Genomic DNA, 16,691 nt, shown 5'->3' on the forward strand with positions numbered 1-16,691 from the left:
TGAAACTTAGGTGGAAGATGACTTATCTAAAACATAAAAAATGAGCTGTGTTTGGCTAGTTAAATTTTTTGAAATAGATTATTACTGGTGGAGATATTTGCTTCTGTAAAGATATAAGCCGCAGTGAACTGGTTAATGTATGTCTGTTTTGGAATTTCCCGGGGAAGCATGCCCTCCTGATATACCGGGGTGGTTGTAAAAAATGCCCGGCATCTGAAAGGTGTAAGGAAAGACTTAGACTAAGAATGGTCTTAAAAACTCAGTTTTACCATTTCAATGCCAAATAATTATTTCGTAATGCATTTTTTACTCACAAACATATAGACATATTATGGAAAAATAGTTATTTCATATGAAAATAAGATTCAATAATTCAAACAAACCCACATCAAACACAGGGAAGGCACGAAATATAATATGAACCATGCCATGAGAAAACCAACATAGTGGGTTTGCGACCAGCATGGATCCAGACCAGCCTGCGCATCCGCGCAGTCTGGTTAGGATTCATGCTGTTCGCTTTCAAAGTCTATTGCAATTAAAGAAACTGTTAGCGAACAGCATGGATCCTGACAAGACTGCGTGGATGCGCAGGCTGGTCTGGATCCATGCTGGTCGCAAACCCACAATGTTGGTTTTCTCATGGCACGGCTCAATTATATGCTTTATCAGCCACACTATTTAGGGTCTTTTTTTTTCGAATGTCCTAACATATTGTACTTGAAATCAAATCTACTGATTTGATCCGACGACATTTCTATAATGATATCGGCCGCGAAAAAGCAACAACATGTATTTAAATCTGTCCATTGTTATGACCAGTTAAGTTTATAGACTTTGATATCTGCATCTCGGCAACCCACCCATAAGTAGTCCTCCTTGTCGACAGAGACAGAATAAGGGCCGTATAGTCCATCCGCTTCTGTGACCACATTGCGCATGAATTTCCCAGTGTGCTCCAACATATGAATGGCGTGATTCGCGCTATCCGCCACGAATATATGCCCTCGATTATCGCAAGCTATTCCTCGCGGTTCGAAAGAACTTTTCTGTTCTTGCTCGGAGGTATTGCCGGTATACTCTGTTTTGAATTCGCCAGAAGACTTCACAATCACTACGCTTTGTTTACGACTATCTGAAACGCAAATATCTCCATTAACGTTCACCGCTACTCGTAGAGGGTACATGAACAGTTTGCCGTCGGCTCCGTATTCTGTTGTCATTTTCCCGCTCGCATCCATCTTTACGACTTTGTTTTTATGTGTGGGACGGTAATCTTGAAAAGCAGCCGACTGCGCTAAGCAGATGAGAATATCGCCGTCTGGAGTCATGGTCAACCCGCGCGGATGATACCCCGGAAATGACGCAAAGGTATCCAAATTAAAACCTGGTCCAGGTTTTCCGACCATTTTCTGTTCGTTACTTGACATTATTAAGTAGTTATCTGCATCTCTTGTAATGAAATCGATAGTCTTGCTGACCACATGTGTTTTGACCTTGACCCCGTGGCGGTAGAAGAGATGCACATCAGCAGTCCAACCCAGAGCGATCCAGGCCGTACCTTCATCTGTTGGACAGACGCTGCTTACAGCTTTGAAACTGTTATCGACCGAGAACGCCGAGAATTCCTCCACCTGAAATAGAAATTAAAAGAGAGATTATATACACGGCTACTAAACGCTAGCGCCACCACCAAATTGTGGTGATAAGGAAAAGAGCTATCGACATTTCCGTGGTGCAGCTATCGCCCGTTTCTATTTGTAAACACGTGAGTAAAATCAATATTTTATCTTATGTTTTTATTGATAGAACTTTTTTCGAAAATCGGAGAATGTAGTTCCGTGTAACAACACTTTTACTACAGGTTGGCTGTTATTTCATTAAAATATTATGCAAATTGTGGTGTCAGGAGCTTTTCTCCCGAATCTGACTGTGGCACATTTTCATATGGGCCAGTATTCGAACACCATTCCGATGAATAGACACACTGTAAGAACATACCTGCGCATGCAAATGGTGCAGAAATGATAAACAATTATATGCGCACACACCATGAATAATAGAATCTCGGGTTAGAAGAAATATACCAGGATTTTTAAAAGTGGTGGCGCTGTAACTCTAGTGGTGGCGCTATACAGTAGTGGTGGCGCTGTTACGACATTCAATAATACGAACTGCTGACGCGTTCGGAACAAAACAAACACAATATTCTCTAACTGATAATTTTCCTGCAAGGAATTATGTTATTAAAGAAAGAAAAACACGATCATAGTTTATTTATTTTTATGAAACATTCTCTATCCAAGAAAAAAAAAGAACAAAATACTCGCAGACCATTGGGACTCTTGTAGTCAAAGTAAATATTCTCCTTTGTTTAAGGTAACTTGACATGGACAACCAAGATGGCGTCACGAATTGAGGTTGGTCACATTATTTACTTCTATAGACGACATGCTGCTACAGAGGTCTAAAGATCATTTTAATCATTTAATACAACACTATACCATTGTAAAAATGCATTTAATTTATAAAATTATAAAATCAAAAGTTCTAAAACTCACCATGAAAACAAGTCAATTTTTGTGCACATTTTGCGGAAACGTTATGTATCCAAACTGAAAACAATTTATATCCTCATATCTTTGAATATGTCCTTCAGGTGCTCCAGAACAAAAGAACTTATCCACTGAGTTTTATGCTATTTGCTCTGTTATTTCATTAGTAAATTATAAATTTCAATATTTTTTTTTGGCAAATAAATCCAGTAACAAGGGGCTATGCAATTCCAAAAATATGTTTATCGTAAAACTCTCCCAGTCCTATGAACAGAAAGGGAACCCAAACATAGCTGATTTTGGGTATATTACATTATGTTTTATGACCCTTGCATGTTCAAATACAGAAATCCTCATCTAAACTGACTCTATATTTCTTGGGCCGGGGGGGGGGGGTGGGGGGCGGGCAACAGAAAATCAAGAAACTGTACTTTATCAATTACATTAAACATACATTAATTTAGAATGGCCTAAGATCCACACTTTCCATGAGATTTCCATGCAAGTCAGTGAAAATTTGACATTGAGGGTTATTCAAACAGAAGCAAACATATTTGAACTAGGACACAGATTGAAAAGATTGTAAACATTTCATAAAATTAAAATACAAACAATGCAAAATTACTAAGAAATGAACACATCACTCAAAACTCTTAATATGTGAGGATGTAAAGTCTCAGAAATATGGACAAAGTAAACTTACATGTACTTTGAATTTTTTAACGACCCTCATACTGCAGGCAGGTTTCAACTTTTTAGGGTGTAAAATATAGAAAGTTATAATTTACTAATGAAATTACTGAGCAAATAGCATAAAACTCAGTGGAGTTCTTTTGTTTATAAGTGGAGCACCTGAAGGACATATTCAAAGATATGAGGATATAATTTTTTTTTTTCAGTTTGGAAACACAACTTTTCCGCAGAATGTGCACAAAAAGTGACTAGTTTTCATGGTTAGTTCCAGAACATTTGATTTTATAATTTTATAAATTAAATGCATTTTTACAATTGTATATGTGTGTATTTAATGGTTTTAATGCAATTTAGACCTCTGTAGCAGTATATCGTCTATACGAGTAAATAATGTGACCAACCCCAATTTCGTGACGCCATCTTGGTTGTTCATGTCAAGTTACCTTAAAATGTTAATGTAGAATTATTTCTAACCTTTAAATATTGTACTTAAATACAAACATAAGTGTACTTTAATTCGGGTCAAGAAAAATAGTAGCAACACCTTTATTTCAAACGAAGATCTTTGTCCAGGCAATAATTCGAAGATAGTGAAGAATTTATTTTTATATTAATATTCTGAAAGTTACTTTCCTTTGTTTTTATACGTCGTTTGCATGTCATTGTAAACAAAAGACCTTACTTTCACAATTCTTCTAAAAAGTGAATACAGTACATTTTCAATTCCAATCGATTAATATGATTAATCAGTAGAGCTTAGATGTACAATCTGAATCCATATATATATGTAGATTGTTTATGTATGTATTTTGTTGAGTAACGTAATTTTAGTATAGTGTGGGATAGGTTGATACCATTGATTATTGTAGAAATTTCCGTGGCTTGCAGACAGACATTTTCATATATTAAAATTGAATATATCATATACAACAGCGCCACCACTACAGTATAGCGCCACCACTTGAGTGACAACACCACCACTTTCGAAAATAGTCGTGTTTTAACTTTTTACTGTGTTTTTCGTAATTCCTTTATGTATGGGAATACGTGTAATTCATTTCTACATCATTTGCATGCGCAGGTATGTTCTTATAGTGTGTCTATTCATCAGAATGGTGTTCGAATACTGGCCCATATGAAAATATGCCACAGTCAGATTCGGGAGAAAAGCTCCTGGCACCACAATTTGCAAAATATTTTAATGAAATAACAGCCAACCTGTAGTAAAAGTGTTGTTACACGGAACTACATTCTCCGATTTTCGAAAAAAGTTCTATCAATAAAAATATAAGATAAAATATAAATTTTACTCACGTGTTTACAAATAGAAACGGGCGATAGCTGCACCACGGAAATGTCGATAGCTCTTTTCCTTATCACCACAATTTGGTGGTGGCGCTAGCGTTTAGTAGCCGTGATATAGAGATTAGAATTATTTCAGTTTTACAGAAAAATCAACGGAAGTCCACGTTACGTAATAGGTAAACCAAACACATTTATGACATTTTTTTCACAGTTTCATTTCCTAGAAAAAATATACAGCTTTATACCGTAACTTCCGTTGGATCCCGAATTTTCTTTAACTGGCCAATCAGTTCCGAGAAGCTAGGCGATTCCATGCTTGAACTTGGTATAAAGTCCATTCTTAGCCGTATCATATCCGATGGAGTTCTACAAAATATAACAGAAAAAGCTCCCTTCAGCACACATTAGTACATATTCAGACATTTTAAAGAAATATACAGGTATATTTTCATCGATTTTATAGATTAGACTTTGAACGTTTAAATCATTTTATCGAGAGAAAAAAAGAATAAATCAGAAGGAAATCGGGAATGAAAAGTCCTTATCATTGAGTCCGCCACGTTTGTTTTTACCGTTTATTTGTAATGCATTTAACCTACTGCAGATTGACAAACCCCTTAAATGTAACTATAGCAGTACATACATACACTCAACAAAATTTCTAATCTAATTTCTAATTTCTAATATTTGTATTACTATTTTGTTAATAATACATGTATTTACACGAAATTTTACATGCCGACATTTGAATAGGTACTGCGGCTAATTATTAATTTATTTTCGGCCGACTCACAGCCAAAGTAACCGCATTAGGCGTTTTGACTAATATTTGATATTTTGCACGTGCAGGGCATGTGCACCAACATGCACGTGTTCGTTTACACTTTTGGCATGACTGACGAAAGTCCTACTAGAAAAACACATATCATGGTGAAATTGACAGAAGAGCAACGCGATCTAACTGTCCGAATGTTGCTAGCCGGGACACATTTACGACACGTGTGTAATTATTTTTGCAATTTCAAAAGAATCTGTTTGTAGCTGTTACTTAAATGATTATTTTCATGTTTAACCTTATTTCCGTTTACAATAACCTTCAATCGTTGGTTATCTACCATCCGCGCTCTTTTGGTGAAATCTAACCCAAGTACAATTCATTGAAGTGACCGATTTTGAATTTTGTTGTATTATTCCGACAGCCCGAGCGCGTTGCTCTTGAGTCAATTTCACGATGGTATGTGTTTTTCTAGTAGGACTTTCGTCAGCAATGCCAAAAGTATTCATTAATACGTGCATATTGGCGCACATGCACTGCACGTGCAAAGTATGCTATATTGGTCAAAACGCCTAATGCGGTAACTTTTTTGCCGCGAGTCGGTCAAAAATAAATCAATAATTAGCTGCAGTACCTATTCAAATGTCGGTATGTAAAATTTCGTGTAAATACATGCATTATTATAAAAATAGTAATACAATATAAACCGACCGATTAGGAATTTTGTTGAGTGTAGTTTCACAAAAACTGATTTAGCAAAATTACCAAGAACGTTGATGGACACAAGTGAAGATAATAAATTTGCACCTGACAGCTAACGGTAGGTAAGTAAAGACAAAACGTCACCTTGTACGTTCAAACAAAAATATATCTGCCTGACAAACGCATCTTGCATAACTTAAGTTGCAGTACATCTATACACAACTTTTACCTCATTTTGGCCATTTTCTGAAGTTGTTCTGCTAAATTGTCTCGGTTCCAAGCTATGTCAGCGTCGGACCCATAACACACCACCTGAAGTAGGTCAATATCTCAAAGTCAAAGCTACTCAAACCAGACATTTTTACAAAACAATGCAATACGGGATTTGACATGTTGTCCCTTATGCGGGGTCATTTGTCCCCAATGTGGGGTCTTTTGTCCCTGATGTGGGGTCTTTTGTCACCGATGCGGGACATTGTTTCAAACGAATATTACTTTCTGACAATAAAACGAGTTATAACGACCGTTTAGTGTTCTGCAGAGGTTTAGAGCTATAAACTATAGATGTTTACAGATTTCATCCTCAAGCCAGAACTTGAGGCACTGTATAACTTGTAACGACTAACCTGATTGGCTGAATGCAGCTGGGAGGAAAATGACGTTGTCCTATCGCTGATCATGTTACGTCTTGTTCCAAGACGAGCCATTTCTACGCAGTACTCGTCTTCAACGTCGGCAACCATCTTTCTAGAGAGCTCTTCAATTGTTTCATGGAGCTTCTTTGTCTGTAAATAAGGTCAATGATGATTTTTGAACAGTCTTTGCGCATTTTGTTAAAGACTTTTATTTTTGGTAAAATAACACAGAAAAACAACTTTTTGGATCAACAGCTCCATTCCACGGTGTCATAGTCTGAACAAAAAAGAAGAGGAACTTCCCGTTCTTCATTAAAACAGATTGGAATAAATGAGAGTAAATTTAATTACAAAAACCAATGTTACACCCACTTCCCCCGGAAACACTACAAGTGTCTTAAAATCTTAAAAAAATGTTAGAACATATCATTTTTTTTTTAAAGAAAAGTCTATCCTTTTACCGAAACCCTGCAGCCGACGAATGAAATATGGATTTTCCTGTCCAAATTTATGGACATAATATATGTAATTCTGAAAAGTTGTAACATGTAGACCTGCGTCTTTCATTTATTTAATTGAATATCAGTATTACGCCCTACACGGTTGAACCTGATTAAGCTGTCACCTGTATTTTTGCCTGAGGCAGTCAGTCAGCTAGCTTTCCAAACTTAATTGCCGCTCTAATTTCAACTCGTTTTAAGCAGTCATCTGCCTTTAGCAGCCAGAATGTAGCAATCGCTTTGATGGCTGCTTAATACATGTTTGACTGTATACTAAAATGATTCACAAAGAATTTGTATAAGAAGGATAACTGGATATGTTTCTACCTGTTGAAGGATTTCATCCCGAAGTTTATCACGTTCTTTCTCCAGGTGGTCGCTGTAGAATGTGACGTCATTAAGCTGACCGTGAAACTTCGGCAGGACGTTCTGTGCGCCTTTCAGCATGTCGGTTAGTAAAACACGGATCTCGGCTGCGACGTCCGAGAGGTCCTCGCTCGTGTGCTGTTCGTGGATGGTTACTTTACAACGGAGACAGATTGGGATCGCACATTTTCGGCAATAGAAACTTAACTCATCTCCTGCAAATTTAACTTCAGACATGTAGTGCAGAACAGAAATTTATTTTTGCTCTAATACTTCCGGCCTTAGCAAACATATATATACTCGACAAAATATTTTTACACATGCACCTTCGAATAAGATGTAAAAGAAACTGACATATATCAGTACACATATAATGTTTTAAAGAAATAACTAAATTAAGTTTCGTTTATGAAAGAACGTAGCGATCGACATCATTAAAGCTTCATTTTCAGTAGACATTAGAATACAGTGTAACCTCTCCAGAGCAACCCTCTCTATAGCAAAAACCTCTCTACAACAGCATCATCAAAATTTCCTATAGCTGAAATTTACTATCAATTTAACCTCTGTAGGGCAACAACCTCTCAACAGAGGTCAATATCTGCAGCTCCCAAAGGGTGTTGCTCTGCAGAGGTTGCACTGTATTGAATTGGTTTCGAGTTGAACTGGAGTATTGCTTCTAAGTAAAATACATCATTCTAAGTTGAGAGTAATATCCACAACATAGGGAAAAATAAACTCATATGTATTTTTCACATAACTCATGTTTCCTCCCAAAGTTTAAACACTACTCATATATGTTTCCGGCTAGAAAGATGTGAGGCTACAGGACATGTTTGACTCTATTCAAGTGTCACCAGTTTACGCGTCTTTGATATGACGCGGCCAGGAAAAGAACCCACGACCTCCCGCACTCGAAGCGGGCACTCTACCATTAGGCTAGGGGGTGAATATTGCACTACGATTTTTAACAATTTGATGCTATTTCACTTCGGGTCCGATATTTACCTTTGTGCTTCTCGCAAAATGACTTGCTTGCAACTTGACCTTCACCCGCATGCGACTTTTCTTTCAAGGACACGAGATGATGGTCACGTGACGACTTCATCTTAAGATGGCTTCTGCTACAGTTCTGACATAAATTCTGCTCACACTCCAAACAATTTCTCTCTGCGCGTGATCCATCATCACAGACCTACAAAATGTTAATGTTGAAGGAGATTGTTTCTTTTCAAACTAAAAACAACTACTAGTGTTTGAAATCGCAATTTAGCGAAATACTCATTGCTCATAAAGAATTTGGCGATTTGAAATTCTTAAAAAAGTCTTAGGCCGTCGATCCATTATAAATTGAAATAACTGCATGGGTATACACTGTTAACAAAATATATCTGTACCAACAAATGTTAACGAAAGGAGACCGGCGTTGATCTAGTGTTTACGTTGTCGACCACCCAAGCAGGAGGTTGTTGGTTCGAGCCTCACTTCGGTCACGAATTCGTGCTTCCTCCAAATAAAAGTCAAACTTTAATCAAAACTGAGCTGAACAGACCTTGCATAAAAGATAAGTAAAGTATTCCGTAGAGAGACATATAGACCTAGTGTCACCTCTCTCTAATGGTCAGCCACCCAAATCATTATATTTAATGCTAGGCATCTGGTATATAATAATGCTATCGGTAACCTCTCTTTTTCTAGCCAGCGACTCACGAACCGGTCACATTTGAATGTATTCCACTGGTGCCCGAACCGCCGTCCTCAAGTTCCCGAGGCCGGCATCTCAACCACTAGGTGACAGTGTACGGTTATATGAACTAAGGACTAGACCATCGGTTGCCTTAGAGATTGATCGTTGTCAACATAAACTTTTTGTATCTATAGGCTGACCACTACCAAATAGAATGTCACAAGTAGTCCAAATATAAATAAATATATGCAAAGTCTTACCTCACATGGACTGTTAGCGGCAATACTTGATTTCGTCTGCGCCGCTTTAATGTAGAAGTTCGTCTGCAATTCATCCACGCCCCCTGGCGGAATTACGCACTCAAACGCGCACAATGGACATGCAAACTTCTGGTTATGTGCGTTTGCTTCAACATAAGTGGTTATACACTGAAGGCAGTATGTATGGAAGCAGGGAAGTATTTTGGGATTAGTGAAAGATTTAAGGCAAAGGCTACAGTCGTCAGTTTCCTCGCTTTCCTTCAGTGTCTTGTTTGCCACCCGGGGCGATATCATTGCTTTATTTGTGCTCCGGGATGTAACCAAGCTCGTGGTGGAAGTAAATGGTGACGTCAGTGGCGCTGTCATTTTGTTCTGAAGAACAAAGTATAAAATTAAACAATTCATTAAAAAATTCGTTTTGAACCAACTGAAATTAAAGATTAAACAAGAATAAAATTAAAAGTAAAGTTATTATATGTTTCATGACCAAAAATGTTATGCCTGCAACATTTTTTGCTGACCAGTTATGCAAATGTAATAAGTTTTTTTAGTTAAAAAAGTGCCATGTATTGTAAATAAAAAAATATAAAATTGATACTTAACAAAGTTAAAAATGTATAGAAAATATCATTATTAATTGTTGAGATAAAATTATCATGAAAGTAGGACAAACAATTAAAAAAAAAAACAACAAGTAATTGAAATTTATGATTTATTGACGTTAACTTCGTTGGGCATACCTTTAAAATAGACTGGTTATTTTAAAGGTAGTGCTCCAGTAATGACACTCGGTAATTCCCGTATGATTACGTATTCTCGTGAGGTAATTCGGCATTCTTCGGCCATAAACGTTGCTCAACGCGAATATGGTTCTTGGTAAAACCCGGGGAATGCCGAAAAGATACAAAGGAGTCGAAACCACTCCCTTTTACCTTCACGGAGCATAAATGTGCCCAATCCGGTCTATATTTAATGTAGTGACACATAAAATGCGTCGAAACCAATGAATTACTTCGACAACATTGTCTTTAATGTTAGCGTTAAAATGTTAAAATTAAAATGTTTTATAAGAAGTCATCTTTTATATAATTGTAAAATTCAGAGTTAAATAGACTGAGCAAAGAAAGAAAAAAATGAAAAGAAACGAAATTGTTCCAAACCTTATTTACTCCACTTAATCATTAATTAAATCGTATTTCAAATGTTGAATAGTTTACGCCACTAAAACTCGCGACGGATCAAAGCACATAATGAAAGCTCTCTCGTGTAAAACAAAAGGTTGTCAAATACAATGAAAATTTAGTAGTCTCTGGTTACATATAAGTAGTTTTTTTTCTTTTTTTCATGTTTCTTAAAGCTTATTGTAAAACATTATTGGTCGTATAAAATGCATCAAAGAATTCTTGTTTCGTGATTTTGAATTCTGTACATTTACTTAAATCAGTTCAAATGATTCATAGGAACCTTTAAAGTTTGTAAAGGTCAAATATTGGACCTGACCAAAAAAAAAGGCAAGTCACCCATGAAACATCACGGACATGTTCTTTGAGTGATTATATATATTCGAAAATGATGAACAATTCTGATATAAAAACTCTTAGCATATTTACGTCAAAACACGCCTTTCGGATTTGACGTCACAACTGGATGTAAGAATAAAATGCGTATATAAAGAATAAAGACGTATCTTTAGAAAATAACCAAAAGGAAATTACTTACTGTTTTATCAACCTCATCCGTAACAGGGTTTTTGCGAATTGCGAAATTGCAAGCCTGTCCAGATATAAACTATGTGTCCCAGGGTGCTAGTCGTATGTTTTGGAAATTTCAAATATCTTTAATATTGTCGATTTTATGGCCAAAAATGTTGTGTTTTTTTTTCATCGTAGAATTAGGAAAAAATCGCAACTTTGAAATGTTCTTTTTAAAAAGTTCACAGATTTTTTGCATGGTATTGTTGCTTTTATGCTAACTGAGATATCCTGAAAGCTTTACAGCCAGCTATTCACATATAATGTCAATACATTTCTAAGTTTTGGTGTAAAAAGTGGCTAAAATATCCCCATCGAAATCTCTTTTTTTACGACAGATTCAAACTTTGAAATTTTAAACTTAAAGTCCTTTAGAATAGTGTACAGTATTAATAGTGTTATCTTACAATTAAAGAGAAATCAGGGGAATATATTGTTATAGATAAAATGAAGCAAAAAGTAGGCAGGAACATCCCCAAACCTGCATGCAAGCAAGAGGTTTAGTATGAGACGATACTACATGCAAGTTCGGGACATACGAAACTATGTGCAACTGAAGGGAGGGAACTGCAGCAATCTTTCTGATTATTAAGCATGTTGGTTTTATTTTCCTTTGACTCAATTGAACCTATTTTTAAAAAAATTCAGAATATACTTAAAAAATCGGCATATAAAAGAGATATGATCGTGTGCTTGATATTTTGTTTGACTGATTTGAAACAGATGGACATAATACAAGTTTTCATTACGGGAATCTATGGAAAAATCACAAATTTGATGACTAGAATTTTTTTTCTACAATATAGGTTTTAAAGAAACTTCAGATGTAAATAAAAATGTATTGGTATTTTTGTTCTTGTTTATGAGAAATCTGCACGTTTCAAACTGTTTTAACACTTTATCCGGCATTATATAACGTGACAAACCTTTTTAATTTAATATTTTGTCTTTTAAAAGGTTGTAACGTTGTCGTCTTTGATAAATTTACTCATTGATTCAAAAATTGATTTGTTTCCGTATGGCAGGCTTCATTTTATGTTTTATGGATAAATAAAGTTACACCATCACTCCCAGTGTTTCAAACTTAATTCCGTGTAAGATTTCATTTTTTTCGCCAATTGATTAAATATCAGTGAACTATACTCAGTACCAATCTAAACAGGCATGACAAAGTTCTTGTTTATGTCATTGTTTTTTTTTTCTTTCTTTTTTTTTTCTTTTTTTCTGTTTTTTTTTTCTTTTCTTTTTTTTTCATAAAATAAAAAGGAAATGTGTGTGTTTTTTTTTTTATTGATATGAATATATCTCATCACAGATTCATATTTCCTGATAAAGTCCAAGTAGCCTGCATATTAAGGAAGTATAACCATGTTTGTACTTTTTCATATTATCTGCGAGAGATCTTCCTTTTGTGTTTTTCAGACTGGGGTAGGGGTGCCTTGAAGAAGCATGCACCCCCAAAACCTAAAATAATTAACATTCTTCGTGGGGAGTCGGTCATACAGTATATAGACTTAGAAAAGAGAACTATGGATGGCCGGTGCTCCATGCTTATTGCCAAGTGCTAAATGACAAATACATTGTATTTAATGCTAAATGCTATTCAAATATTGACACGGTAATTGTCAAACGATAAATGCTAAATATTAAATTCGAAATGCGAAACAAAAATTGCCAAATGATCATTGCTTTGTGCTTATTCAAATAAAGAGCTAAACACCAGTGAATACGTCCTGAATGCATGGCCTTCATTACATAACTTTGTCTCTGTTAAAAACTGTATGTCTAAACATTTTAGATTAAGGAGGTTTGGTCCCATGTTCCCATGACCGGTTGAACATGTATGTTTTCAAATGATTGAAAGTTACATTATACAGATAGTTAACTCGTAATGTTAAAGAAGTTGGCGATTTAGGATTAAGTATATGGCATATGGCATTGAGTATGTAGCATTTAGTACTGATATGTAGCATAAAATAATTGGCATTTAGAATTACATATTTGTCATTTAGCATTTGGCAATTAGCATGGCGCACCGGCTTTCCATAGTGAATAGAATGTATTGAATGTTACAGAGCTTTTCTATCCGGTGATGTAAGCATTGATCATTTAAATGTATGAAGTATACATGGTTAAGTCTGTATTCTTAAAATTGTCTGGGACATGCTAACATTTTTCAAAATTCAATTTCTCAAGTCAGTGTAGATAACTCTAATAATTGTGAAAGACCCATTGACCGTGCCAACTGCCAAATGCTGAATACTTAATGCTTTTAATGCCAAATATTTGTTGTTAAATACTGAATGCTATAATATGCCATAATACTCAATGCTAAATGCTAAATACTAAGTGTCGAATGCTAAACATCTCAACAAATTATCTTGTCTATGAATCTCTAACTCGAATCAATAAAGGTAACCATACTTATCTACCGGTATAATCAGAAGCTAAAGCATGTTCTGCCGGTCACGCAAGCATGGGATCGAAAATGGTTCAATGTGGCAGCTGGGCGAATGGCCGTTAACATGATTACGCTTGTGTGTGCATACTTCTTCTATGATAAGGAACCAAAGAAACAGGTTTAATATTTTTAAATTAAACTGACAACCGAGATACTTCGACGAATAGAAAACTCTCTATTCTGCTATAAAATTTGTGCACAAAGGAGTTTGTTATCATATCACCGGATATACCTGTATGGTATGAAAGAACAATTGAAATGGATTTGATTGTATACCCTGATTTTGCCCTTTGCGCCGTTTTGGCTTGATGCTAACACGAATCTTATCTGGTTGACATATGGAACAGTCCGAATACTCTAATACAAATATTCTCTTTTTACATAACTAGCAACACGGAACTGGCATGTTAACATAGGTAAATGGTTAACTTAATTGCTGTCAGTTCTGGTCAATCTTCCGGTAAGTATATATTATATACATGTACATCTGTTGATTAAACGGACAAACATATAAAAAAAATCTCCACAAGAGAGAATTATTTGTTATATACATGTATATACAAGGGCATAGGTACTTTTTACAGGGAAAAATCGGATTCAAAATGAATATCTGATTGGCTAACATGTTAAGTAGATTAGTGGTTTTAATTGCTCCTAAAGCAAATTTACTTCTATAGCCTTCTATCTTACCCATTTAATTCAAGGACATGTCTAATAAATATTTTATTGCAGAATAAAGTCGTTCTTTTAAAAGCTCATAATGCCTTTATCTAAAACGTGGCTGCCACTTTTTCCGTTATGAACATCAAATGCATTAATTTCTTGTTAAATCCTTTTTCTGATTATTACTTTCTTTAACATTTGTCAAAGGTTTGCGTATTGCTAAATACACTAGAATGTTTTACTGAAACTGTTGTTTTTTTATTACCTCCCTTTACGGTACTTACTATAACTTCATGGGCAATATTAAATTTTAAAGTAGTGCTTTTTTAACCATGTAGTTACGCATAACATGTATTTGGAAAGCTGTTTCATCTATTTTTCAAGATAAAAGTTTAAAGCATTATGGATGATGAAACAACGGTGGTACGATTATGAAAACGCGATGGCACAATGAGGAAATCGCGATGGTACGATGGTGACATGTCGATGTAATATCGCGTGTTCACCATACCATTGCATTTTACCCACCGTACCATCGTACCATCGCGTTTTCATCATCGTACCATCGCGTTTTCACCATCGTGCCATCGCGGTATCACCATCGTATCATCGCATTTTCACCATCGTACCATCGCGTTATCACCATCGTGCTGTCACGGTATCACAATCGTACCATCGCGTTATCACCATCGTGCTGTTACGGTATCACAATCGTACCATCGCGTTTTCACCATCGTGCTGTTACGGTATCACAATCGTACCATCGCGTTTTCACCATCGTGCTGTTACGGTATCACAATCGTACCATAGCGTTTTCACCATCGTGCTGTTACGGTATCACAATCGTACCATCGCGTTTTCACCATCGTGCTGTTACGGTATCACAATCGTACCATCGCGTTTTCACCACCGTGCTGTTACGGTATCACAATCGTAGCATCGCGTTATCACCATCGTGCTGTTACGGTATCACAATCGTACCATCGCGTTTTCACCAATACCATCGTACCATCGCTTTCCAGTGGCCATGCGCATTGGAACAATATTTCTTAAACAAGGATGTCGTCTGATTCTGATCCGAAGTGTATTTTAAAAACTCTCTAAATACTAAGTCTTTGTCTTTATAAAAATAATCTCTCACAAAATACAATGAGATTCATTCATCCATTGTTGATGAAAATGATGTGAGCAGAACTAAGCATGCCTTTCGGAAGGCGATGGTACGATGATGATAACACGATTGCACAATGGTGAAAACGCTATGGCACGATTATGTTATGACAATGCAATGATATTTCACCATCGCATCATCAAGATTTTACCATTGTGCAATCGCGTTTTCACCATCGTACCATCGTTTTTTATCACCGTGAAATCATGCCATCGCATTTTCACCATCGTACCATCGTTTTTTCATCATCGTGCCATCGCGTTTTCATCATCGTGCCGTCGTTGTTTCATCATTGTACCATCGTGCTTTCACCATCGCACCATCGCGATTTCATCATCGTACCATCGTGTTTTCACCATCATACCATCGTTTTTTCATCATTGTGTTATCGCTTTTATATCATCGTGTCATCGTTATTCCATCATCATGCCATCGCAATTTCACCATCGTACCATCGTGTTTTCACCATTATACCATCGTTGTTTCATCATCGTGCCACCGTGTTTTCACCATCGTACCATCGCTGTTTCATCATCATGCCATCGCGCTTTCATCATCGTACCATCGTTTTTCCATCATCGTGCCATTGCGTTTTCATCATCGTGCCATCGTTGTTCCATCATCGTGCCATCGCGATTTCATCATCGTACCGTCGTGTTTTCACCACATCGTACCATCATTGTTTCATCATCGTGCCACCGTGTTTTCACCATCATACCATCGTTGTTTCATCATCATGCAATCGCGCTTTCACCATCGTACCATCGTTGTTTCATCACATCGTGCCACCGTGTTTTCACCATCGTACCATCGTTGTTTCATCATCATGCAATCGCGCTTTCACCATCGTACCATTGTTGTTTCATCACATCGTGCTACCGTGTTTTCACCATCGTACCATCGTTGTTTCATCATCGTACCATCGTATTTTCACCATCGTAGCATCGTTGTTTCATCATCGTGCCACCGTTGTATTATTATGGTGTCATCGTGCCATCGCTTTTTCATCATCATACCATCGTGTATTTTTCACCATCGTACCATCGGTGTTTCATCATCGTGCCATCATGCCATCACACCATCGCGTTTACATAATCGTACCATCGTGCATCGTGGTACAGGAATAAAAAGTCACGATTGTCCACACTGAACACCGTTCACAAAGGT

At 36.5% G+C, this 16,691-nt stretch overlaps 1 protein-coding gene across 1 annotated transcript; it reads right to left on the reverse strand.

Annotated features, from left to right (window-relative positions):
• Positions 1-239: 239 nt before the first annotated feature.
• LOC123537890 (E3 ubiquitin-protein ligase TRIM71-like) lies at positions 240-10,773 on the reverse strand. Its single transcript, XM_045321797.2, has 8 exons — positions 10,639-10,773; positions 9,479-9,850; positions 8,540-8,726; positions 7,493-7,746; positions 6,657-6,815; positions 6,260-6,342; positions 4,799-4,919; positions 240-1,634 (listed from the first exon to the last, which is right to left on the reverse strand). Exons 2-8 carry the CDS (start codon positions 9,842-9,844, stop codon positions 813-815), a joined length of 1,992 nt encoding a protein of 663 aa, XP_045177732.2. The 5' UTR covers positions 9,845-9,850; positions 10,639-10,773; the 3' UTR covers positions 240-812.
• Between the last annotated feature and the right edge of the window lie 5,918 nt (positions 10,774-16,691).

Source organism: Mercenaria mercenaria, chromosome 18 (assembly GCF_021730395.1).
Source record: "Mercenaria mercenaria strain notata chromosome 18, MADL_Memer_1, whole genome shotgun sequence".
Taxonomy (NCBI): domain Eukaryota; kingdom Metazoa; phylum Mollusca; class Bivalvia; order Venerida; family Veneridae; genus Mercenaria; species Mercenaria mercenaria.

Coding starts and splice junctions, on each gene's coding strand:
- LOC123537890 (XM_045321797.2), bottom strand. CDS start 9,844: ATGACAGCGCCACTGACGTCACCATTTACTTCCACCACGAGCTTGGTT. Junction 6,816..7,492: donor GGGATGAAATCCTTCAACAG/GTAGAAACATAT, acceptor CCTTATTTACAG/ACAAAGAAGCTCCATGAAAC. Junction 6,343..6,656: donor AGCTGCATTCAGCCAATCAG/GTTAGTCGTTAC, acceptor GACCTACTTCAG/GTGGTGTGTTATGGGTCCGA.